We start from the raw sequence: 26,505 nt of genomic DNA, 5'->3' as shown, positions 1-26,505 counted from the left end.
TGGCCTGGATGCTCCTTGCGGGGGAAGAGGAAGTCCCATCCTCCCCAGCCCTGCCGGGAATAGCAGCTAAGCCTGGCACAGGGTAGGAGCCACTGGCTGGGGCATCCCCAGTTCCTCCCCCCTCCCACTGATTTACCTCTCTACTGGCTGCTCCAGATGCCCAAAACAACACACCTCTGCTGCTGGGGAGTGGTGCATGACCGTTTTTGCAGCTTCCCTAGCAGAAAGTCATTTTTCTGCAAAGAAATCTGCACGTGACATGAATTCTGTGCACACACAGTGGTGCAGAATTCCCCTAAAAGTAAAAATTAGGAATGGTTAAGTCCCCACTTCTCAGCTAATTAGCATAAAAGGTTGCATGCGAACCTCATAGCTTTCCTGTTCCATGGCCTTCCCTGGGTGATCTGGCCCTGATTTATTGCATTAGATGGTGTGGTGTTAAGTTAGTAGGATTTAAAAACTGATCATCCAAGAAATTATGTCCTTTTCATTAGAAGGCAATAAAATGCAACAGTTAAAGATTCCTATCTTTTTCAGACATAGTTATGTAAAGAGGGTTTTTAATCTGCATGAAAATTCATCATTGTAGCTTTTGGCTAATTGTTACAAGCAGTGTGTTCACTCAAATGATAGCTTTTGATATAAACACCAGAAATATAAAAAGGACTTAGCTATAAGGCTATCATCCAGCTGTGAAAAAAGGACATTACACAATAACTAAACTGTTTCTCCTCCACCCCCCTCATAGTCTGAGGAATATGCTGCTGGAAAGTGTTTCCAATATTATTTCATGTTTGAAGTATTTTATGAAATCATTGGTGGGTGGGTCTGAAGGTTTAAAATATCTGTTTTTCATGCTCTCACTCAACCATTTCTGATATACAGCTTTTATAACTTGAATCTCTACCATGAACCTGCTAATACATTATTTGTAACAAAGTTTACTCAGGCCTGCTTCTTAAATGGAGAGGCTTTGTACTCCAATTTTATATTAATTACTTGTTACTTTAGATTAATATTTTTAAAATATCTATTTCAGAACTTTTGACACACACACTCTCTCTAAAGCTAACAGCGGGGAGGGATAGCTCAGTGGTTTGAGCATTGGCCTGCTAAACCCAGCATTGTGAGTTCAATCCTTGAGGAGGCCACTTAGGGATCTGGAGCAAAAATTGGTCCTGCTAGTGAAGGCAGGGGGCTGGACTCAATGACCTTTCAAGGTCCCTTCCAGTTCTAGGAGATTGGTATATCTACAATTATTACCTAGTATCTTTATGACAAACGTCCCCTCCTCAAATCAGAATTTCTTCAGCCACACAACTTTAGGAAAAGCCTTCCCATCATACTTGTTCAGGTTTTCTGGATATACACCGGGCTATAAAGGCATAATACACATTTCACTTGAGGTCAATAAACTACGAATCTTGTTTTGTTGGCTATAAAGTACAGGCAAGTTTAATATAACTCTATACAGTCAATTACAGTGGTTCATTGACTGCAACAGAATTACTCTGGCATAACCGATCAGAATCTCTAAGTTATACCTCACTTAAAGGTCACTCACATTTAACAAGCTCAAAAAACACTTCACCACATGCTAGTTTCAATTTCAAGAGGTCTCCCTTATTAAATATTTTCAATCTTTCTTAACTTTTGATGCTGTACCAGTTTTCTGTGCACCATTAAAATCCTAACCTGAAGGTTAACGGGCTTGTTAGATTCATAGAATTTCCTCTCACTTACATTAAGGTAAAGCCCAAGCAGCCCCACTAAAGGCAGTGCAGCTACACCGGGTGTAGACAACATAAGCAAGAGGAGAATTGGATCCATTGCTTTTTGAGTGTAGGTCAATAATCCCTCTACACTTGCTGCAGTGACTACTGGTCTGATGCATGGCCAGAAAAGGTTAAACATCCTGCAAAATAAATGACTCAAATTCAACCCTCAAAGACATATGGGGAGGTAACATTTGGGTTTTTGTGTATTTACATAAGTATGGGTAGTGATCAACAATGTAATCAACAGTCCCTGTCTGTGCTGTATTCTGATAATTCAAAGATCAAAAGAACATTGTAGCATTTAAAAGACATGTAAACACAGGGTCTCTCTGTATTCATCTCTTTGAGAAGTGTAGCAAATCATCGGTGAATGGTAGAGGAACAGGCGATTGTCTTATGTTAATTTGTATAGTTAAGTACCGGTGATAGACCCACTTCAGAGACGCCCTGATTACCTATTGTTCCCCAATGAACTCCAGCTTGTCAGACAACCTGATCCTTTATCTCAGATCTGCTTAAGCTTCATCAGGGGATGTTTGAGTCTCACAATGAGATCCCAGTTAAGCTGGTACACCCTGGATACGATATTGGACATTGGACTATAATCTATTAACTGAATTCTAAAGGAACTCTTTGCAACTACAATGTGCACCATCTCTGCTATGTATCTGAACCTCAAGAATTGAACTCATGTCTGAATGTATATTGATCTTTTAACCATACTCTCTCCCTTTTCTTTTAAAATAAATTTTAGTTTGGTTAATAGGAATTGTCTGTAGCATGTATTTGGGTAAGATCTGGTGTATTCGGGTAAGATCTGGTGTATTCATTAACCTGGGAGGTAATGTGTCCGATCCTTTAGGACTGGTAGAACCTTTTATTTTATATGATGAAATAAGATTTTCAGAAAACATCATATTTGACTCAGGAGGCCTGAGACTGGGTTACTTTAAGGGAACTGTGTTATTAGTTTCTGGGCAACCAGTGAGGTAATAAAGAAGTTGTTTTATGCTGGCTTGGTAAATTTAAGTATTGAAAATATCCACCAGCTCTTTGAGTGACGATACCTGGTCCCCACTGGGACCCCAGTCACAACTGGCTATGCACTATGCTTCAATTTTGTTGTTTTCAGTGAGTTTGTGAATCAAGATATTTTCAAAATTGTAAAAGGCACTTGGTATTCAGTCATTTAAGAACTCATCCATGGGAACCAGGGCGGAGGGGGGGGGAATTAATGATTTTTTGTCATGAATGGCAGAAGCCAGAAATTTTGCTGAATATTTTTTAAAAAGCCATCGTTTGACCAAGTCTGAGGAGTTTCAGCCCAAACAGAAAAAATAAGAGTTATGAAAAAAATGAAAACAAGATTTCAGAAAAGAATGGCTCTTTCCAATTTTAAATCTTTGTTTCTAAAATATCTTAAAAGCACTGTGATCTTATAAGCTCTTTGGGCAGAGACTGTCCCTTGCTTGTACCTAGCAGAATCTGGGCCTGTTGTGATAAATGAGTCAAATAATTTACCCAAATTGTGACTTCAACTATAAAATGCATGTAAAAGTTCATAAGATGTTACAATAACCTATAATTGCAAATGTTGAAGGGAAAAAGTACAAAAGGGAGAAAGAATAACTAAATTAATCTAAACAAAAAGGCCAGGTTGATATGATTCCCAAACTGTGCTGAAATTACGCTTATTAAAAAACAGGAGACGTGGCGCCCAAAGTTAATGACTTAAAATTGATATTTTGGATATTAGGCCTAATTGTGGACAAAATAATGAGGGAATGGGCTATTCCATCCATCACTCCTTTTTTAGGTTCCTAAAAAAGATTTTTGTGGGGAAAAGTAGGAAAGAACAGACTACTGGAGCAAGCTTTACCATCAGGGCTGCCATCCCCACCACATCCTGGGACCCCGGGGTTTGTCAGCCTGATCCCAAAAGATGTCCTGTACAGCAGAGGCGCAGCCACAGGTGGGCCTGAGTTGATTTATCATCCAGGCCCACCACCCCAGTCCCAGCTCTGCTCTCGCTGCAGCACTTGCCTCACTCCACCTGCCTGGCCCTCCAGCCAGGGAGCAGGGTTGGGGCACAGAGGCTTGCAAGCCCCCACTCCCCAACAGAAGTGCTTCGCAGGTGGAACGGGGCAAGCCCCCGCTCCCCAGCGGGAGTGCCAGGCTGAGCAGGGCAAACCCTGAGCACTGGGGGGGGCGCACATTTTTCCAGGGCCCCTGGCCAAAACATCTATTCCCGCCCCCCCAGGGGCTGGAGGGGGGGAAAAAAAGAGGTGGCCCTGACCATTCCTATCCTTACCCTCCTGTCATTGCCCACCCACCCTAAGGCGGGGCCCATTCAAGTGTCCCATCCTGGCTATGCCACTGCTGTACAGACTGGGCCAGAAACAGAGTGGGGACCCAAATGACATTGCCACTCATACCAGCTCCAGCTGAGTCCCAATCACTACCTGAGATAAAAGGGGATTGGACAACAGCAGCAACTCCAATTAACTTCTTCTCTTTTCCCCAAAAGAACAGTTATTGCCATTTTACTATTACTGTATCTAACAGACTGTCCAGTAAGGTTTTTTTTCCCTTCTAAAAACTCTCCAGCTAAAGGGAACAAGGAATATTGTTAAAATGAAAGCCTTAACAGTTATAGCATGTGAAAGGTTTTTTCCTTCTTTTCTGTATCTTTAATAAAAAAAAATTAATGGATTTTTAACAGTATTTCCCATGGTAGCAAGCAGGCTGAGATCTCTGTATACCAAACTCTGAACCTTTTGTAACACAGAAAAGTGGGGAGAGAAATAATTTTTAAAAAGGAAGTGTGAGCAGAAGATTCAAGCAGGAATGTATCAAACTACTTTTAAGCTTTTTTTTTTTTTTTTTGGTCTAGATTTCAAGTTGACACTGACTCTTTAATAGCAGATGCTGTGATTCTTTCTACCAGAGCATCATTACAGAATGTACATTAGCCTATAAAGTATAAATTAAAAATAAACCTACAGCTGCCAGAAACAATATAAAATGTAACTACTTCAACTCCAGCAGGAGGATCAGTGACTTAGAAATCAGTTTGAGTACTCAACAAAATAGAAAGAGTGATGTGTTCTAGATATTCTAAAATAAGTTGAAGTCAGTCATTAGTGCCCTTAATCCTGTACTCTTTCACAGCTGCACTTGCTGTACACCTTGTTCAGCAGCCCGGTTGCAGAATTAGTATCTTCCCCTGAAATGGGCTTGTTGTTCACTTGCAACATTCCTGGATGTAAAACAGCTGGCACTGGACTCATTTTGACTGACCTCATAGGAAGACTTGAAATGATAAGCATAGCTTGTCCCACAGAATGTTTTTGTCTTAGGGCTAGATCCACAAAGGGGTCTTAAAACATTACGTATGGCAACGCTGAGACTTGTGCCCTGCCACCTTCTGGAGACCAGAGCTCCAGAATAGGCACCCACACTCCCTGTACAATGCATGGGGAGAGTCACGTACCCCTCGGTGGGATCCATAAAAGCCAGTGAGGAGCCACTCAAACCGAGCCAATAAGAAATGCCAAGGAAACAGGTAGGCCCTAAACGCCCCCCCCCCCTCACTCAAAGGGACTAAGGCACCTCAATCCAGGCTGGAGGGGGGCAACCTCCTTTGGCTCAGAAGTGCCTTTTGGGGGGGGGGGGGCGAGAGGGCATACACACAGGGGATGTCATTGGGACAGGGACTTGAGTCTCCATCTCGCAGGTGTGTGCCCTTACTAGTGACCTATAGGCTTATTCACTCTTCTCCTGGCTTAATGACTATTAACTATTTCACACCAAGTCAAAGATCTTAAACATGGGGGATTAAGAGAGCCCCCATTGCACCCCCAGTACCCCAAAGTCTAATGGTTAGGGCATTCAGCAGAGAGGTTGGAGACCCTGGGTTTCCCATATCCTGGTTGAGTGCTTTAACCACTGGGCTAAAGGCTATAAAATGGGGGGTGGCTCAATAGGTGGGGCAATACCTATTTTGAGGATCCTGCTGGGGCTTAGGCATGAGCCTGGCATCTGGGTATCAGGACTTATGCAGCTGCATACATGGCCCATGGCCTATGGACTTTAGGCACTCCTACAGGATAAGGAGGCAGCTGAACAGGGGTTTTGAGGATCTACATTTTAGAGATTTAGGTGCCAAAGTCTTTCTGGTTCAGCTCTTACTGCAGATAATTAAGTATGTTTGTGTAAAGTTTCATGTGTTAAATGATTATCATAATCTTATTGCCATATGCGCCGATCGCTTACAGCAATAAACACATTGTTCCATTCTGCACCTTCAGAATATACACACCCAAGTATTACATTCATAATTGCCAAGAACTTTTCAACCCCATGAGCCCATGTTACCTAGGGTTTTGGGGCCTCCATGTCCTTCTAGCCATAAAGAAAATGAAGGGTTCATGGGCCTCCTGACAACAGTTCACAGTACCCGTCGGTCACAACCCCCAACCCGAGAACCCACAAAACAGATGGAATGCAGACTTTATTACTAAAAAAGTATTTAATAGCACAGACCTATTAGGACAATGAAGAGTAGAAATTAAAGCAGAAAAAATATCAAAACAAACAAGACTTATTCCTGGTAATCAGAGTGAGGTAGCAAGCTGACTACTTTATGAAGAGTCATGGGTAAATTTTTGCAGATTCAGTGGGAAGAACATCTGTTCCAGCTCATATATGGTAGCAGGAAGGGGAGAAAAGGACTACTGAGTATCCATCATCTTGGACGGAAACATTTATTTTACTCAGTGCTGAGCAAGAGGAAAAAGCAGGAGAGCCAAATGCTTCTCTCTATTTAAGACACTAGGGTGGCAACACTGAAACAGAGGAGAAATTTGGCCCCAAAAGTCTAATTAAATCCATCATTTACAACTGACAACAGATGCTATATGGTATGTATAATACAGCCAAGATCAAGGAATCATTAAGGACATAGCTGGTAGGTCAGGCTGTTGTTGCAAACCCACTGCAGAACTATCACTGAATTAATGGCAGACATGGATCTAGCTCCCTGACACATTACTAAACATTTATATTGCATCAGTGCCCAGAGGTCCCAATCAGGATCGGGGCCTTATTGTTAAAACCAGATCAATATTCTATTTAACGGCTCAATCCAACTCTGTTTAAAGTCAATTAGAATCTTTCCACTGATTTTCACGTGAGTTAGATCAGGCATCTAAGACAACAAAATTACCCCAGAGTCAAATTAAAATCTTCAGCAACGCCAATGACATTACTGAGCACCACATATTCCTGGATCAAAGCAAGAACAATTCTGTTAATTACTTTTGGCCTTTTTGTTGTTTATAAAATTTAAAGTGCAGCTTGTGAATATTTCTAAAAGCAAAAGTTCGCAGTCTGGAGTAAATGTTCATAAAAAATTGATTACTAAAACCAGTCAGGCCTGAACAATCTTCAATAACTGAAAAAAAAAAATACAATATTTCAAAAATAGAGAGATTAGAAAATTTGGGTTCACATGTACCAGGTACACTGCTACCATTTCTAATGTAAAATTGATTTACAATTTAAGAACAATATCTTCTTTAAAAAAAATTTCACACTGGTCCATTGTGATATTTCAGTACCTAGTAAAACTTATACTCTGGGTTTTTTGACAGGTGGGTCCTGCAGGCTGAACTTTGGAATTTCACATGAAGGAGCAAAAGGAATTCTTTTTGCTGACACTTTCTTCCCAATTGTTTCAATCTGGAAGAGGAAAGAAAATTTATATACTATGGTAAAGCTTGTGCAAAAAGAACCTTGTCAGCCTGTGAGGAATCTATGAACCAGTAAACTTGCGGGCTTTGCCTAAACTTGTTATATACATTCAGTGGATAAAAGCCATATTAAGTGGTTGTATTTCTAATTCAAAAAAGAAGTTTGTCTACTAAAAGTGATCTCTCATTTTCCACATGCAAAACAAGCCCTTTAAGAACTGTTACAGTAAAGAGACCTCTCAATCCTGGAAATATGTAGGTATGTGCTTAATGCTAGGCAAGTGAATGTTCATTGACTTCAGTGGGGCTGCCTACAGGAGGAACATGAAGTAGTTGCTTAAGAGTTTCTAAAATGTATTTCAAACTAGGGCTGTCAATTAATCGCGGTTAACTCACTTGATTAACTCAAAAAAATTAGTCGCGATTAATCACACTGTTAAACAATAGAATACCAATTGAAATTTATTCAATATGTTTGGATGTTTTTCTACATTTTCAAATATATTGATTTTTTATTACAACACAGAATACAAAGTGTACAGTGCTCACTATATATTATTTTTATTACAAATATTTGCGCTGTAAAAATGATAAAATAAATGGTATTTTTCAATTACCTCATATGAGTACTGTAGTGCAATCTCTTGTTCATGAAAGTGCAATTTACAAATACAGATTTTTTTTGTTACATAACTGCTCTCAAAAACAAAACAATGTAAAACTTTACAGCCTACAAGTCCACTCAGTCCTATTTCTTCTTCAGCCAAATCGAAGACAAACAAGTTTGTATACATTTACAGGGGATGCTGCTGCCTGCCTCTTATTTAGAATGTCACCTGAAAGTGAGAACAGGGGTTGGCATTGCACTTTTGTAGCCAGCATTGCAAGGTTTTATGTGCCAGATATGCTAAACATTTGTATGTCCCTTCATGCTTCGGCCACCATTTCAGAGGACATGCTTCCATGCTGATGATGCTCATTCAAAAATAATGTGTTAATTAAATTTCTGACTGAACTCCTTGGGTGAGAACTGTATGTCTTCTGCTCTGTTTTACCCGCATTCTGCCATATATTTCATGTTATAGTAGTCTCGGATGATGACCCAGCACGTACTTATTTTAAGAACACTTTCACTGTAGATTTGACAAAAAAATGCAAAGGTACCAATGTGAGATTTCTAAAAATAGCCACAGCATTCAGCCCAAGGTTTAAGAATCAGAAGTGCCTTCCAAAATCTGAGAGGGATGAGGTGTGGACCATGCATTCAGAAGTCTTAAAAGAGCAACACTCAGATACGGAAACTATAGAACCTGAACCACCAAAAAAGAAAATCAACTTTCTGCTAGTGGCATCTGACTCTGATGATGAAAATGGACATGCGTCGGTCTGCTCTGCTTTGGCTCGTTATTGAGCAGAACCCATCATCTACATGGACGCATGTCCTTTGGAATGGTGATTGAAGATGAAGGGACATATGAATCTTTAGCACATCTGGCTCATAGCCAGTGTCGCAAGATATTTACAACAGCACCATGCAAATGCCTGTTCTCACTTTCAGGTGACATTGTAAACAAGAAGCAGGCAGCATTATCTCCTGCAAATTGCAACCAAGGATGTTTGTCTAGCGATTGGCTGAAGTAGGACTGAGTGGACTTGTAGGTGCTAAAGTTTTACATTGTTTTGTTTTTCAATGCAGTTATTTTTTGTACATAATTGTACATTTGTAAGTTCAACTTTCATGATAAAGAGATTGTACTACAGTGCTTGTATGAAATGAATTGAAAAATACAATTTCTTTTGTTTTTTACAATGCAAATATTTGTAATAAAAAATAAAGTGAGCACTGTACATTCTGTATTCTAATTGAAATCAATACATTTGAAAATGTAGAAAACATCCAAAAATATTCCCTTATTGTTTAACAATTCTATTAATCACAATTAATTTTTTTAATCGCTTGATAGACCTATTGTAAACACATGAATAATGGTGCTTGGCTTTAAAAAAAACAAAAAACCCCACACCAAACAATGCAACTCTGCAAGGCTAAGAGTTTCCAACTTGTTTTAACTAGCCAAACAAACTAATCAAGAAACTTGTGTATACAAAAACCAGGCATCATCATTTCCATATGAGAGGCAAATCAGGCAACCACTTACACCCATTTAATTCCATAGACTTCAACATAAATGTTCCCAATCTACACTGGTGTAAGAGGAGAATTAGGCCCAAATAATCCTGCTCAAGAGTGGACTAGATTAGAGACCCAACCATTGAATAATGAGAGGTGTATCTTCCCCTCTTGAACAAGAATTCACCTGTTGCTTATCTTACAAAAGCTAACTACTACAGCTGGGCACACAGAAACAATAGCTGATTCTCCAAGCCACAGGATAAAGTGGACCAAATAGCAATGTGCTAGATAAAGACCTCAATGATGGATAATTTTACACTTCAGCATTTACTAAAGGAAACATTCCACTATAAACACTTGTCTAATTTGGTTTCTATGTTTTATTCAGAATTTACCTGAGCCTTGAAGTGATGAAATACTTGTGTCAGGAGATCATTCACTCAGATTTTAATAAAAAGAACAGGAGTACTTGTGGCACCTTAGAGACTAACGATTTTATTTGAGCATAAGCTTATCTTAGTCCTACTCTATATTCCACTGCATGCATCTGATGAAGTGGGTTTTAGCCCACGAAAGCTTATGCTCAAATAATTTGCTGATATAGACTAACACAGCTACCACTCTGAAACCTGTCAATTTTGATATTCATCATTCTAATGCTGCCAGAATACCAGCTATGGTCATGTCTGTACTAGGTGCCTTGCAGCGCTATAGCTGTACAGCTGTGTCACTGTAAGGTCTCCTGTGTTGTAATTAAACCACACCCAATTAGTGGTGGGAACCATGATGCCAGGAAAGCATCTCCCACTGTCTGCATTGGCACATTTGTCAGTGAAACTTGCGTTGGTCGGGGGTGGTGGTGGTGGTTGCCTGGAGGGTGTTTTTTCCACACTGGACTGACAAAAGTTTTGCTGACAAAAGTTCTAGTGTAGACAAAGCCTATGTATGTCTAGTAAAACTCATTTGTCTATGTTACTGAATGTTGATGAAACAGCCTGATGTGGCTTGGATTTTAAAGCAATATCAGTTTACAACCAGACCTGTATTGTAGGAAAAGTGCTATCAGTGATGGCCTTAATAAAAAGACCTTTACAGGTTAACTCTAAAGCAAGGTATTAAACTCACACACTAGATTCTTCTTGTGATTCAACCATGCTTCTTCGAAAGGAAAAACAGCTAGTTACCTGGAAGCCTATGACTTGTAGCTCATTATGAAGATCATCAAGAACTCTCCTACCATCAAAGATGAAAGCTGGTTTCAGCATTTTTTTGTGAATGCGCTCATAATCCAGTTCCTGTAAATGACCCACAGAATTTGCATAAGTGTCAGAATAACTCTTACCTTTAAAAAAACAACAACAGGAAAAAAAAATTATTTTTACCTTAAACATGTCCCACTCGGTGCAGATAACCAGGGCATGAGCACCATCACAGGCTTCATATGGATCTTTACTAATAGTGACCAGACGAGACACTGCAACAAAAAAAGGAAAAATGAAGCATTATACTTCCCCATTTCCTGGCAGAATTCTGATGTGTACTCCCTGATAGGACAATTTCCCTGCTAGCCCTACTCAAACACAAACTTTCAATGTCAACACCTGAAGATTTTTCCCTTATCTAAAGGTCCTAGGGCCACTGAAGGCAACAGCAGCAGTGGGTATTCAACATCTCTATGAGGTCAGGGCACTTACTTGAATGCCTAGGTTAGGCACTTAAGTTTGAAAGTTTTGTTGCAGATTCACTAAGGAATTAGTAGTAATTGTCCAATGCTTAGATCCAGACATGGATAGAGCTCATTGTAAAATAATCAATACTGAGTAGTGATAATAGCAGCACAGTGGTTTTCAAACACTCCATGCACATTTACTATTTAATACTGCGTACACACTACATGGCTTCTGTTAGCCGAACTCACTGCACATACCAGGGCTCCATGCATTCCTTCATAAGCTCCCTGTGTATCATCCCCCTCTTTCTTCATGTCAGGGTCGCTAGGTGTCCCCCATTTCTTGTTGTCCCCAATACCAAGGTCTCTGTGTGCCTCCACTCCTCTCTATTTATTTTCTCTTAGGGCATTCTAGACTTATGGCATTACAGACTTAGACCAAGTCTACACTAGGAGCATTTTATTGGTATAGCTATACCAGTATAATACAGTAGCAAGGTGCTCCTAGTGTGGATGCGATTTACTACAACCCCCAAGAGCCCATGGAATTAGCTTCCAGAAAATTATAAGGCGTTCTTCTCTGGACTAGCTAGGCACAAGACTGAACAGGTACCAGGTAGAAAGCTGGAAGGGGAGAAGGAGCTGGTCAAATGACACTAGTCTCCTTCCTCCCTCCCTCCCCTTTCCCACCTTTTTTTTGAATTGAAGGAGACACTCTTTACACAGCTTTAAAATTAATGTGTCAAAGGGGACAGACTTGCACAGAAGTAACTTTCACAAATGCAAGCATTTTAGAAGCTATGAAGAATTAAGTTAAAAAACAACTTGACAGTGAACCTTTTTAACCGAGGCAAACCCGATTTAATAATTTAACTGAGCATCCATCTCTGCCATGCTGAAAGCAATTTCAAGAGCACTGGATGGATTCTGCCTGGTGACACACAGCAGAAGGATAGAATTTATGAGAAGCAAAATTCCCTCACCTTGGTCATCTTCTGAGACACCTGGATGTGAGAGATCCAGGATGATCTGTTCCCTTGGTACTTTAGGGTCATATATATGGAGTTTTGCTCCTTCATCCATTAAATACTTGCTGATGTAAATACTGGAAGACTCTCTAAGAAAATAAGTCAGCTAGTTAATGGAAGTTTTCAGACAAACATTTAGATTTATTTAGAACAACATGAACAAATACTCAGAAATGAGCAGTGCCAAAGCTTTCAAACTGAAATTATTGAATGTAATTCCAAGGCTAAAACATGGCCCCAGGAAAGTAAATCATCAGTAAAAACATGAAAATAGAAGAGAATAGCTTAAAGGATTTAAAACAAAATTTTAGTCCCAGACACACAAGAAGAAAGCCCTCATTTACAGTGTTTAAAAAAATATTTTTAAATCTATTACTATAATCTGGTTCAGTCACAATTGAATGTATAATTTGGCCAAGTAGTCTGAATGGGGCCAAATGCCACACTCAATGGGGTGTAACAGGGTGGTAGATTCCCTGCCTGTGAATACAGAAATCTAGCATCTGAGTTTAGGGTGACTCAGCAGAAAACGCCTGCATTATGGTTTTGAGTAATTACGAGTAGGACTCCATGTCTGTCATGGATTCCGTGACTTTCACAACCTCCATGACTTCTGCAGGGGTCAGCGTGGTTGACCCCAGAGCCGCCCAAGCAGCTGGCTCTGCGGCCAGCAACTGGAGTGATCGCTGGCCAGAGCAGCCGTGGGCCGCAGCCCTGGGCAGCAGTCGCCACTGGCCCCCTCCCCCTCCCACATTTCAGCCAAAACAAATTGAGGGGCATCTATTTGATCCTTTTCCCTATCTACACAGTTGAAATGGTGGTAAACAGTTGTTTTAGCTGTGTATATTCAGCGCAAGATTAGATAAGTCATTCCGGCATGCCTTATGATGGCATGAATTAGTTTCATGCATTTTGTCACCTTGTATCTCCTGTATCCTTTTTGAATGCAAATCCTAGAATAGCAATCTTCTTGTCAGTGACTGTGTTAAACAAGCTGTCAATAATACGGGAAGCAAATCTCCTTCTCTGGTAATCATTCATGTCTATCACCTGAAATTATGCAGAATACGGTAGTATGAATGGGGTTACACTTGACCAAAGAAATGCAGTGTTAATAGTTACTGGGGAAAAGAGTGCCACTGCTAAGCCTCTGCTCCTGATAAAAGCACTCAGTTAAAACTGAACTAGGCAGATGTACATGTTTTAAAATATTAACATGGTTGCAATTTCTATTTTTAATAGGTAAAAGATGAGTAACTGAAGGACTGATCCAACTTTTTTTAATCACAGTAATAGAAAAAGCAGTCTTGATCCTGATCTCATTGAAATCAGTGGATGTTTTCAATTGATTTAACATTCAGAAACTACCAAGAACCAAATTCTGCTGTCCTCATTAGTAAAATTTCCAGTGAACATTTGCTTAAGAAAGGATATTGGAAAATTTTGTCCTAACTTTAGGTGTTACTCCATTGTGTGGAAGCTTTCCCCAGATCTTAATGGTTGATTTCATTTTTAAAATCCATTTTACTTTTTCTTTCCGTGCAATGTAGTTTAACCAGCCCCCCTCCCCCGCTCACTATTTTAGGCCAAGACATGGAAAGCAACAACAATAGGAGTGAGCATTGTGGTAAATTTCAGGGAGAAAATGAGCTTAGAAAATAAGGGCATTATGCCAGCAGACTACAGAAAAAACTACACTTCCCTCTAGGTTTGTGTATATATATTATGTAGTACATCTATTTTACACAACTGTCAGGCAGTTTTAGTACCAGTTTAGTGCATACTGTAACATGTCAATGCACAAAGACTGGCATGGATGTAAGTGGTAGTGATGCACTTTAATGATAAAAATACTTCTCTTTGAGAAAGGCTTTGAGGCAATATGTAGGTTACTCTCTACCTCCGTATTAGAGCTGCTGTTTTTTTCCTCCTTCCCCCAACATTTTAGCTCTTGATCCCTAGTCTTTTTTGGACCTTTGCCTCCAATGACCAAGTAAGAAAGCCAGGTTTTCCAGAGATTGTTTGGTCAAAGGCATACATACCTCAGATAATGTAGGCAATAGCCTTCCCTGTGACTCTGAACATGTTCATATTCTCATTGCAACAAACAAAACTACACTTAGCAGTGATGTGAACAGTGGCACATGGCCCACATCAGGTATAAGTTGCTCAAAAAATGGATGTTAATGATAAAATAATGTCACTTGCACTGGTTTGGTTTTCTATACATGGTGTGTAAATCACCCTTTGCCCAAGGGGAAGAAAAAAAGGTGGCAGAAAAGCACTTAAGAGGAGGGTTTTAAGATTAATGTTTTAGGCCCAATGGAAGTTCAGTGCCTAAATACCTTCAAAGATCTCATCTGGGCCTTATCGCTACAGACTTCACTGTATCCTCCAGAATCTAAAGCCTTGTTTACACACAAACTTGTATGGCTTATTTAAACCGATGCAAACAACTACGTGGACACAAATTAAATTAAGAGCAGTTTATTTTGGTGTAGCTTAAACCTGTCCCTAATCAATTTAAGTTAAACCAAGATAAACCACACCTTTTATTCGTATAGCTGCATGCAACCACACTAGCGGGCTTCTCTATACATGAAAGCTTCCACTGGAATACGTAATTGACCTTCCCGAGAGGCGGTAGTTAGGTCAATGGAAGAATTTTTCTGTTGACCCAGTGCTGTCTACCCCAAGGGTTAGGTCAGCTTAACTACACTCCTCCGGGCTGTGGATTTTTCATGCCCCCCGAGCAACATAGCTGGGTTGACCTACCTTTTTAGTGTAGGCCAGGCCTACATCTGTTTCTAAAACAGATATATTTAAAGCCATACAAAAAGTTTGTAGATCAGACCTTAAACCAAAGTAAGCGTGTCCACATGAAGGTTCAAACCAGTTTCAAGTAACACCTTTAGTTTGCACCAATGCAACTCCAACGCTCACCTGGGGCTTCAATTAACATTAAGTTGAGAAGAAAGGTACAAATTTACACTTATTGTTTCAGCCTGTCTGGCTCTAAGATCAGGTTTCATTATGGCAAGTCTGACAAAGAAGGAATAAAAACTTTTTTTTAAAGTTTATATTCCTTCTTTGTCAGACTCCCCACAATGAAACCTGATTGTTCTGTCTTGATCTTAGAGCCAGACAGGCTGAAACAATAAGTGTAAATTTGTCCCTTTCTTCTCAACTTAATGTTAATTGAAGCACGGGGTGAGCATTAACCATTTCATGACACAAAGTAAAACTATTTCCCCATGTTTATTTCCCCCCTACTGCTCCTCACACCTTCTTGTCAACTGCTGGAAATGGCCAGACAATGCCTTCTTTACCTATGATGTTCTGTAGCAACCAGGCTACAAAACACACACACGCGCACGCACGCACACAAAAAAGATCACAGCACTAGTAGCTGAGCTAGAAACTGTTCTCACATGATAACACAATGCACTATCCACAGGGATACCGGACAGCCATTATTAGTCTTTTGCTTAATCAAATAATTGGTTAGTGAAGCTCTTTACAATGTTATCAGATGCAAAGTGTTGGAATCAGCCCATGGGTTCTTGTGGGTTTTCTATAAAAACTTTACAGTTATTTGAAAGTGTATTACAACAAGTTGCCTTCATTAATGCTGGACTGAGACAAGGAGGATAGATTGTGGTTAAACAACAGGCATGGAGTCAGGAGAGCGGGTTCTGTTCCCAGCTCTATAACTTCCTGTGTTGTGCTGGACAAGTCATTTACCCTAAGGCACAGAGGGGCTACAACTACACTGCAATCGGAGGTGTGACTGCAGTTCCACTAGACATACCCACCACACTAGCTTTACTTGTGCCACCATGGCTAAAAACAGCAGTGTTTCTGCGGCAGTGCAGGCTGTAACTCAGAACCCTGGGTTACTTACTTTAAGCCACCACATCAACACTTAGCCATGGTCGCACACTTAAAACTAGCCTAGATAGGTCTGCCTGAAATCACACTTTGAATTTACACCCTCCATGAAATATAGGGTTAGTAATGCCCATTCTGAAGGGGTGTTGAATCCTCGTTTATTACATTTGTAAAGCATTCTAATAACCTCAGGTGGAAGGTGCTATGCAAAGTATTTATTAATAAATATTTATTATCTCTATAGTTAAGGATATATTTTAATTTCAGTTCCAATCACACTGAAGGATAATGATAATTTGCCACAGACAATGCTGAAAAGTTGCAAGCCAAAGAATTACTGGCTCATTACAGAGATAACAGTGACGTGCCCTGCTTGAATAAGTTTTACGCTAGTGAATGGACTCATACCTGTTGCCAATAGCGAGCTACTTCAGGCAAGTTCAGAGCCTCACAAAGGTACACTAAATTCAGAACATCCTTCTGAAAACAGCTACCACCAAATCCTGAAAGAAAGGAAATGGTTACTCGGACTCAGACTTTAAGGTCAGAAGGGACCATTATGTTACTCAACAGATGGTCTTCATCAGTAAAAGATTAGTGTACTTAGCAATATTTTGAATCACTTTATGTCTGGCATATGCCGGGGAGCTGATGCAGGCCACTTTTTGATAGGCCTGGCCAGTTTCTCTACTCTTGCCGGTCAAAAGATGTAATTTGCCAGATTTTTTTTTTTGCTGTGTGCAAGTGTGGCTGTGTGTGCATTGATCTTGAAACATGAAGCCACACATATTACAACTGGGAGCACACTGTGCCCTACACCTGGATCCACCCCATCTACTGGCTGCCGAAACCACAGAGGCTCCTCCCAACACCAGGGACCATCTGGGAAGTGGAACAGTCCCATCATCTGGTGAGGCTCACTAGTAGGGAGAGGATGGTAAAGGGGCTCCCTCCAGGGCTGAGGCTCCTAGGAGGGGATGGGTATAGGGGCTCAAAGGCCAAGGGTGTAAGTCAGGTGGGGGAGAAGAGTAAATCTATGCCCCTCCACAACACAGACACTTTAAAATGGCACTCCCCAAGTTTGGCAGTTATTGACCAAAATATCAATAATAGTTTTCCAGGGATGGGCTGCCAGTCTTTTTAACTAAACTCCTAGGATTCTTCCAAATCCTGTCCCTCAATCCTACTTACTTTAGCAGCTAATAGGACTTAAAATCCTGTTTGTTTTGCCACTGACCTCAAGAGACCTGCTACTTCCCCTAAGGACCACTACCCAGAGATTAGATTTAAGCTAGTTTTAAAAGGGTTCTGGATTCTCACTCACTATCATGGTCAGGAGCCAAAGAAGAACAAAAAGCTAATGAGGGGTTAAGATAATGAGTGGCAGGATCCAGAACTCTCAGACTCCCCTCTACCAAGCCAAAGAGGTAGGTATCTGAAAAATGGACAAATTTGGATAATAGATTTTGCTTGCCATTCCTCTATTATAAACATCTGTAGAAAAGACAACATTTGGTAAAGTAATTTTAAAAATTAAATACTTTTAGTATGGAGATTGTAGCCATGTGACTAGGATTGCATCTTTTCCCACTGACCCAGCTAATGGACATGCTCCACGAAGTTTCTTGTCCCCAAGGCAGAGCCTCAGGATATTTGGCAAGTCAGACTGCAACTGTAGAATTTGCATACTGATAGCTTTCCATATCAGATCTCAGTCTGCAATACCAAAGTCTGGATAACTGAATTCACTCTTCTGACTACAGTGTGGACAGACTATGTAGTGACAGTAGGGAATGCTCTAGAAGGATGAAATTGAAACCTCTCTTCTCTGATGGATGCTCAGTGTCCTAGCTAGTCCAGGCCAACCGGAAGTGTGAGACTCTTGAGAGGATTATCTGAATCCTCAATCTCTTTCATTAAAGAATTAAAACAAACAAACAAAACACTACTACATCAACCACAGCACGACAGTAGGTCTTTTGTAAGCTGTTGTGCATTGAACAGTCACTTCAGAATACCAGTGATTATTTTTAATGTTTCCAGTTGAGCTATTGTGCTGGATAGAGACAGTTCTCCTACCAAGTCTAAAGAGAGAAAAAGATTCTTCATTTACCAACACTGGCCTTCAGAAACTTATTTCCTATTCTTTGGTCCATTCCAATGGCTCTTGCTACCTCTTCAACATCAGCTCCTGTAGCTTCACACAGAGCACTGATTGAGTTAATGCTGCTGATTCTCTGGGCAAGGAAAGCATTAGCTGCCTGTAAATAAAACACAAACACCACAGAGGTGGTTTTCTCTTCTGTAAATAAGATGTCTGTAAGCCAATGGAGAGGTGCGGTTTGGGGTTGTTTTTTTGTTTGTTTTTTTTTTGTTTGGTACAGATAAAAAGAGGGGGATTACTTCAATGTGTACACAGATTTGTTTTTTTGGTTGATGTTACCATTTTCTGCTGTTTCCAATAGGTCTGATTTCATTCCCAAAATATAATTGATTTTGGATAAGATCTTTTCTGATACAGAAAAGCCTATTAGTAAGTTGTGAACAAACAGGTTTGATACGCAATACTGGAATCTCTTATAAGCATTCAGATAACTAGTTGCTATGGCTTTTGGAGGATTATTCTTAGTAATATCAGTGCTGATATTTTTTATTTAATTTGTTGATTGACATAGCATCATAACTGATACGAACCAGTTTGGAGAGCTCAGATGACCAAGTATTGGTTGTGAGGATTTTTTCTTTGGGAACCCAGTGCTCATACACAGCACATAGCGCATGGACCGCCTTCTGTCCCTCTGGAGTCTCATCTCCACCAATCAGCACTCTGTCTGGGTTCTTTAGGTCCTTGATAGCTGTTCCTTCTGCTAGGAATTCTGGGTTAGACAACACCTGCAAACAGACAGGAAAATAAAGTCTGAAGTAAAACAAGGAATGGGGGGGGGGGAGGCTGGGGGATGACTTTAGTCCGTAACTTCTAGATATTTACCTGCAAATTTAAATTAGGTTTTGTATTGGCATCAAATATCCGACGAATACTCTCTGCTGCACGTACTGGGACTGTGCTTTTCTCGGTGACAATCTTATAACCATTTGAATTCTGTACAATCCGCCTAGCACATGCTTCAATGTATTTCAGATCAGCTGCCCGGCCTTTTCCCATCCCGTAGGTCTTTGTTGGAGTGTTAACCTAGTTACAAATTCATAGGAAGGAAAAAGTTATTACAGTCTTTACAAAATTTTCACAAGTCTGAAGATACAGGAACTCCTGCATACATGAGATTACACTCCAAGGACAGGAAAGCTTCTGTTCTACTGATTCAGCCAGTAACTGGCTGCCAGATCAACGAACAGCTAGCAGAGGTATCAATTACTCATTCTAAGTTGTAAAAAAAAAAAAAAAAAAAAAAATCATCACTAAGCTATGTTCATCGTCAAATAGGATTTACACAAGGGGCATTATTCATAGCATCTCTGCAGGCTTCAGCAGAGTCTAATCTTTATTCAAAATTGCTTCCCCATACCCACAAAGAGCTATTTCTAGTCTTCTCCCAAACTCAAGCTACTATACGTGCAAAGATTCAATTCCCCCTTATTCCCCTCTACTCTGAGGGATTCCTCTGATGCTAATAGTTGGGAGGCTACCCCCTAAAAACCATCTGACTGGAAAAGCTAAGTACAGACCAGCCACAGAGCTCCTGAAAATTGCTGTACTTGAGTAGGGTGGAGGGAAGTGTCAATGTAGGGCAATATTTCACTTAACTGAACATAGAGGGTCCTTCTCGTTACAAACTGAAGGCAAGAATATTTAAATTAAAACACAACACAGCATGTTTTACCAGCCAGGGACAGGAACTCAGTGGCAATCTACAGGCTGAATTAATGGCTGTCATCCAATAATTGGTTCAGTGATTTCATAGCATTAATATTAGACTTTACTGATTCATGCAGAAGATTCTCCCAGGGGATGGAAGAGAGGTCATTAACAAGAGCTCTTCCCAATATCACAGCTTTCAGTAAAGTACCTGAAGAATAGAACAATAACTGGTCTGCAGCCCCAGAGCTGTAGTTCTGTTAGATATGGAACTAGGTACATGACTTTTGACACTACAAAATGCCACAAGTGTGTGTTTAATAGGACCTGTTTCCTAGTTTCAAGAGAGTGGAAATATTAAAAACTATAGGAGACTATCTAAAAACAAAACAAAAAAAATGCTGCAGTCTTCTCCTCTCCACTAATTAACTGAATTTTAAAAAGTATTGAAAAAAATAAAAAAAAAATAAAAAAACCCCTCTTTATATCCAGATAAGTATTATACAATTTTCATCACCAATCCTGCAATGAAACCTGCTGTTGGACTCTTATTTCTGCACGAGTCCCATCAACTTCAGTGGAATGCTACAAATAGAAGCCCACACTAGTTACAAAACTGTGGGCTTATTTTGTATTCTCTTCAGAAAATACTCAACTATGTAAAGTAACAAGCTTATTATTTGTATATAGAGTCCAAAAGTTTGTTGGGGGCTTTACAGATAGAGAGAGATAAATAATAGCAAAGGAAGAAGATTTAAGAGTTTTATCATCCTCACTGCAATCTAAGCATACCTGCATGGTAAAACCCGCCCAGTGCGGCACAAGTCTGATATGCTTCCTGAAACTACATCACCTCTTCAAACAAAATAAAGGACTTGTAAAAAAAATTTTTTTTCTCTCCTCCTCCTCCCCATCCCCCGCACATTTGAGCACAGCAATGTAATGATAGTAAATATCAAAGTGCAAAAGAAACTACTTACAGAAATAAATACCAAATCAGCCTCTCTAATGGCATCGTCAATACTGGTGGAAAAGAAGAGATTCTTTCCTCGGCAGGATTCTACCACTTCTTTTAGCCCTGGCTAGAGAGAGACAGGCAAATATTTAATAGTCAAAATTTGGTTAAAACAGGTAACAGTATATTCAAACAGGCAGCACACAACTTTAAGTACAGCAAAGGTTCTATTTTCAATTTTTTTAATTTTATCTTTATTAAAAGTCATTTCAAATCTGTTAGAAAAATAAAACTTGTGTGGATTCACAGAGGATCATATTGAGTACAAACTAATTATAGCCCTCTCTTACACAGAAACATAGCATTGGGATGTTTCCCCAACGCCTCCCCCCCACTTGCATGGGGCCTCTGGTTATTCATATACCTGGACAAACTCCATGTATTAGGACTTCATACAAAAATGTTTGAATTATTCGACAGAAACTAAAGCCACTATTCTAAATAAAATAGTAAAGAATTGTGAATTTAACCCAAATCCTACTTATAAAAGTACTATCAAAAGAATAACACAAGATCCTTTTTCAGTAACTGTGTCAAGGTAAAGGTTCAGTTTGGGGGAAGGGAGGGAAACTGCACCTTACCTAGACAAAGACATTTTTTGCTGTCTCACTGTTTACTAAACATTTGACCTAACAGAAATAAAAAATTAACTCAAGTAGAAAATCATTACCACAGAACCTGAGCCATTTCAAACAAACACCAGAACCCAGTTATGAATAAGATTAACATTCCAGCTGTGATTTTTGCTGGGATTCAGGTCCAAAGACTGCTCATGTAGAAACCAAAGGATTAGCTTGTATCTTCCTATATGGTAGTTGAAGGGGGTGGAGCACAAAGTGCCAGGGGGTCAAAAATTGCAAATGTCTGAACTCATTCTTAGAAGTTTTGGGGTATTCTTTGTAAGCAATAGATACCCTGCTGGGAAACAGATGTGCTTCTGGTATGAAGAGACTAGCTGTGTTTTAATAATAAAAAAAAAACAAACAAAAAAACCATTTGCTCATCCATGTTAAGATCTGTACTCAATTCTTCCCACAATTCTTATTCACTAATCCAAATGCTATAAATTTTACCATTAGTTAAATTTTAACCAAGCTCTGGAAACAAGAGGCAAAGGCTATGGTTTTGATTTTTTTAAACAAAGGTCAACAAAGCAACTTTGTCCTGTATTTGATGTTACAGCAAGGGTAAAAATCAGAGGTAATATCAGAAGACAAGCTTATCTCTTATTATGGCCAAAAGAACAATGTAAGGCAGCCTTGCAAAATTCTATTTTCCTTGCTTTTGAGGGTTGAGCAAAAACATTAGCTTTTTCCATTACAAAGTGTGGGCAGGTATATCTTGAGCCCTGGGTCAGTACATTCTCATGTCAATTTTGTTATTTATAACACAGAGAAGTGGGGGGTGGCGAGAGCTTCTCTTTAATGAGCAAAAACTGTAAAGTATCAAGTGCTAAAAAATGGTAATTTGTATACAAGACAATGGAAATCCTTTTGCCGTGTAAAAAGCAATGATAATCAACAGATCTCTGACGCTGAAATTAATGTATGTGCTTACTGAAAAATGATTTTAGAACTAAAAATAACAAAAAAGATGTGAAGTGTTACTGGTTAGGAATTGAAAAGCTCTTGGTACCCCTGGTGATCATCAGGGTATCATTCAGGTTTAAAAAAAGCTGACTCCTTATAGGAAGGACTAAAGCTCTAGCAAAAATCTTTAAGAAACACCAGATTCCAGTGAACAACTAGATTTTGCTACCCTAATGCCAGTCAAAAAATCAGCAAGACTGCTTGTGTAGGGAGGTACTACTCACTTCATTGTGTGGCTCATTCTGCCACTCTTGGTTTCTCATTTTCCTGTATGTTGCCAAATCACTTGTATGCTAGGTGAAAGTTTGATTCACCATTTCACAGCCATTTGCAGTGGTTAAGGGAAAAAGTGGTGAATTCTTCACTGCCTCCTTAAATGTTGATGGCCTGTTTGCACAGGTGTGAATAGCACAGTTACCGGTAGGCCCTGTCTCCACCAGCCAGGAAAATTGTTCTCTCCCTTCTAGGAGCTCAGCTGCATTACAGTTACAGAGTCAGGAGACATAACTGCAATATGGCTGGCTGTCCCCGACTTACAACTTGGTTACAATTTGTAATGTGGATAGGACCTACCACAGTGGTCCAAACCATCCCCCTGGGACACAGATTGCCATCCACATTACATATTGGAACTGTGCTGTAACAAAGGAAAAACTTTGTCATAACTGGGTCTGCTGTCTCAGCTATAAGAGTGTAGTGTACACAGGCCCAAAAAGAACCATGATTTTGTATGATTTACTGGATACAGCAAACATTTTTTCTTGACCAGGATGCACAAGACCTAAGTAAGTCATCTCTGAAACACGCTCCAGCATCTGACAGCACTAAGTTCATGGAGGCCAGTGGTCATTTCAAACCCTTGTTTACCGCACATGCTTAATGTGTAGTTGTTGAAGGAGAATTCTTTTTGAATGAGGCATGTAGTTTTGATGTTCCTAGAACAGCCATTAGGATCAAAGAGAGGCGGGGGGGGGAGACTGTATGAGCAGAGGCAAATACTTTATATTAAAGACAGAAATGCTATAATAAACACAAGTTTACCTCATAAATTGGAAGTGTATCAGAGTTCCAGGCATTGATTCTAGCTTCATTAACGTCAACAACTGTAACCTTGATTTTAGGGCACATATGTGCAATGACACTACATGTTGGCCCACCAACATAGCCTGCACCAATACAGCAGATTTTCTTAATTTCAAACATGGTTGCTCTAGTGGAGAAGGGGACAGAGGGGGATGAGGGAGAGATAAAAAGAAAGGTAAGGTAATTGTACAGTAATTCAAACAGTAAAAGCCACTGATTGACTATGGTAGCGTAACAGGAGACTGTCAGAAACATTTCCTTACATAATTAGTATAATCATAAAAAGAGTATCTCAATTGAGCATCCATTGAAATTAGCTAGTTAGTCTCTTGTGTCCAGAAAGACTTAAATCCAAGCTATACTAGCTAGGGATATTCTGCTAGCATCTTTGAAATGAGACATATATAGATCACTAGAAAAATGCTAACATATTTTCCATGGCCATCTTAAAGCAGGAACTAAAATATGACTAACATAAAGATCATTCCTGTTTAAATAGAAAAACTAGTATTGTATGATCTAAAGTGTAAATTGAGTCTACCCTCTAATAATAGTTTTACTTCGCAGTCTAATTTTAATTTTAGTTAGTTTCAACAGTGATAAATCACAATAAACCACTCACTGCTAACCAAACAGTAATTATTCTCAAAATTAATCACCAGAGTTCCTATTCTGTCTGGAACTGAGCAACCCCTCATTGAAGTCTTTGGGACTAGAGAGCGCTCAGCCACTTCAATGACTGGACCATGGAAATGATAAATGCTTACAAAGTTCTGAAAGCTTATTACACCACATACAGCTATCAAATTAACCATGCTGAACAGTGACATAACTAAAGACTTAGTTGCATACTATCAAAATTAATTTTAGAAATAACATTGATATAGCTTATATTAATTTTGATGAGGAATTTCTCACAATTAGCCCCCTTTTCTTTCACAACTCATTAATTTATTCATTTTAGAAATTTCTAAAGTCTATCTATCACAACTTTCTTTGAACACAATAAATAATAGGCCCTGATCCTTCTCCCGTTTAAATGTGTAGGTGTTTTGCCACTGATTTTCATAGGAGCCAACGTTGAGCCCTTAAAACTACACAATTATACCAATCATGTTGTCTCAGTATTTTAGGATCACTGTAATCATGACATGATTCAGATCTATTTCCCATTGTGCACTACAATTCATAAATCTTACCGGAGGTAGCGATCAGTCATTGTCCAGGTCATCACATTACTTTTACTAGAGCAGTAGAGATTGCCTTCCTCTTTCCTCCCGCTCCCCAAAATATACTGAAGTATTACTGTATATACAATAAATTGATTCTAGAGAGGCAAGAATTCTTAGTACATTATTCATGAGATTACACTATTTCCTTTTTAACTAAACTTGGCTCACTGCTGACCAAAGATGCTTCTATCAATCACTAATTATTTTAACAACTATTACATCACTTTTGGTAGAGTGCATTCTAGACAAGGGTACCCCACCCCTGCAAAAACGTGAAATGTTACAATCCAGGTGAATGCTAACCGGCACCCTTCTTAGCCATCTCAGTAGAGAGATCACTGAATGGGCCTTAGCACTACACTTTCTTCTAGGACAGCATGGGGAAAGCTTGCAGAGTGCTACTGCTCATGCTGTATCTTGTGTATGTCATCTGTTAACAGAAAGAGGACTTCAGTCTTTAAGGTGAGCAAGGCTATGCTCTAGGCATGAAAATTTCAACAACAGAAGAGAAAATGTGATTCTATAAAAATATTTTAAAAGAGAAACAGCATAACAGATTTAGACTCCAAAGTCACCATCCAGCAGGATACTAACACTTCACATTTTTGTGAGCAGCCTTGTGGAGAACGGATATTGCGAAAGCTTTTAAAGAAATGCAACAGTCCTTGAAAGAGTTGGACAAAGCAAGACTCCTGCAATGTCACAGACCTGTGTGCTTCTGATCCCTGGAAGCTAAAGGGCAGGAAAAGCACCACCAACGGCACAGTAACCTACACGGAAATCAGAGAGAGCCCCTATAATCCCTGCTCCCCGGGGCGGGCCGGGGCATGCCCAGCCCTTTGTCCTGCTGTTTGAGATGACCCAGGCCATATGGGATCACCGCGCTCAGCACTTCAGGGGGCGAAGGAAGCCGATCTCGCGCGGGCTGGGGAGGAGGGAGGAAAATCCCGCCCCTACGAGGCAGGGGATGCGGATACATACAGCGCGGCCGGGGATCCCGACGCCCCGAGTCCCTCCGAGCGGGAGATGAAGATGCAGCCGGAGCGAGGGCTGGTGGCGGGACGGGGAGAGGCGCCTGGCCAGGCAGCAGCCAGGCTCGAGCCGCTATTTAAAGCGTCTCCTCCCGGGGGAGGGGGCCGGGCTGAGCCGCACCCAGGCTGGGGCGGGCGGGAGCCTGGGGTCTCCCCCGCGCGTCCCGCCCACCCGCCCGCAGCCAGCGAATGCCGGCAGGACAGCTCAGCGCCGGCTGAGGCGGTGGGCGAGGAGCGGCAGGATCCCCGGGCCCAGCTGGGGCAGGCGGTGACCTGCGCGCTCCCCCGGCGGCCCAGGGCCAGCAGCTCCGCCTCCCGCGCTGCAGCGGGGCCTGCCCCTCGGCTGCGTCCTCGCCGCCGCCGCTCCCTGCTCAGACACGCGGGCCTGCCTGTGTGCTGGGCCCGCTCCCCGCCTGGCTCGCCAGCGCTCACCGGCGGCTGGAGTCCGCGGTGGCTGCGAGCGGATTTTAGTCCCGATGGTTTGAGCC

General features: G+C 40.6%; 1 protein-coding gene across 2 annotated transcripts; it reads right to left on the bottom strand.

Annotated features, from left to right (window-relative positions):
* Positions 1 to 6,290: 6,290 nt before the first annotated feature.
* UGDH (UDP-glucose 6-dehydrogenase) lies at positions 6,291 to 26,125 on the bottom strand. Of its 2 annotated transcripts, none has more exons than XM_045019146.1 (12): positions 25,968 to 26,125; positions 23,713 to 23,881; positions 21,048 to 21,149; positions 19,243 to 19,443; positions 18,948 to 19,145; positions 18,367 to 18,514; positions 16,662 to 16,756; positions 13,282 to 13,412; positions 12,318 to 12,451; positions 11,048 to 11,139; positions 10,850 to 10,960; positions 6,291 to 7,520 (listed from the first exon to the last, which is right to left on the bottom strand). In XM_045019146.1, the coding sequence occupies exons 2-12, from the start codon at positions 23,872 to 23,874 to the stop codon at positions 7,410 to 7,412; spliced, it is 1,485 nt and encodes a 494-aa protein (XP_044875081.1). In that variant the 5' UTR covers positions 23,875 to 23,881; positions 25,968 to 26,125; the 3' UTR covers positions 6,291 to 7,409. The 2 variants fall into 2 exon arrangements, with proteins under 2 accessions (XP_044875081.1, XP_044875082.1); XM_045019147.1 differs by lacking the exon at positions 25,968 to 26,125 and adding an exon at positions 25,695 to 25,712.
* Between the last annotated feature and the right edge of the window lie 380 nt (positions 26,126 to 26,505).

The sequence above is a fragment of the Mauremys mutica genome, chromosome 5, assembly GCF_020497125.1.
Source record: "Mauremys mutica isolate MM-2020 ecotype Southern chromosome 5, ASM2049712v1, whole genome shotgun sequence".
Classification (NCBI taxonomy): Eukaryota; Metazoa; Chordata; order Testudines; family Geoemydidae; genus Mauremys; species Mauremys mutica.
Note: the sequence above shows the minus strand (reverse complement) of the source record. Positions and strands in the feature narration are given on the sequence as shown.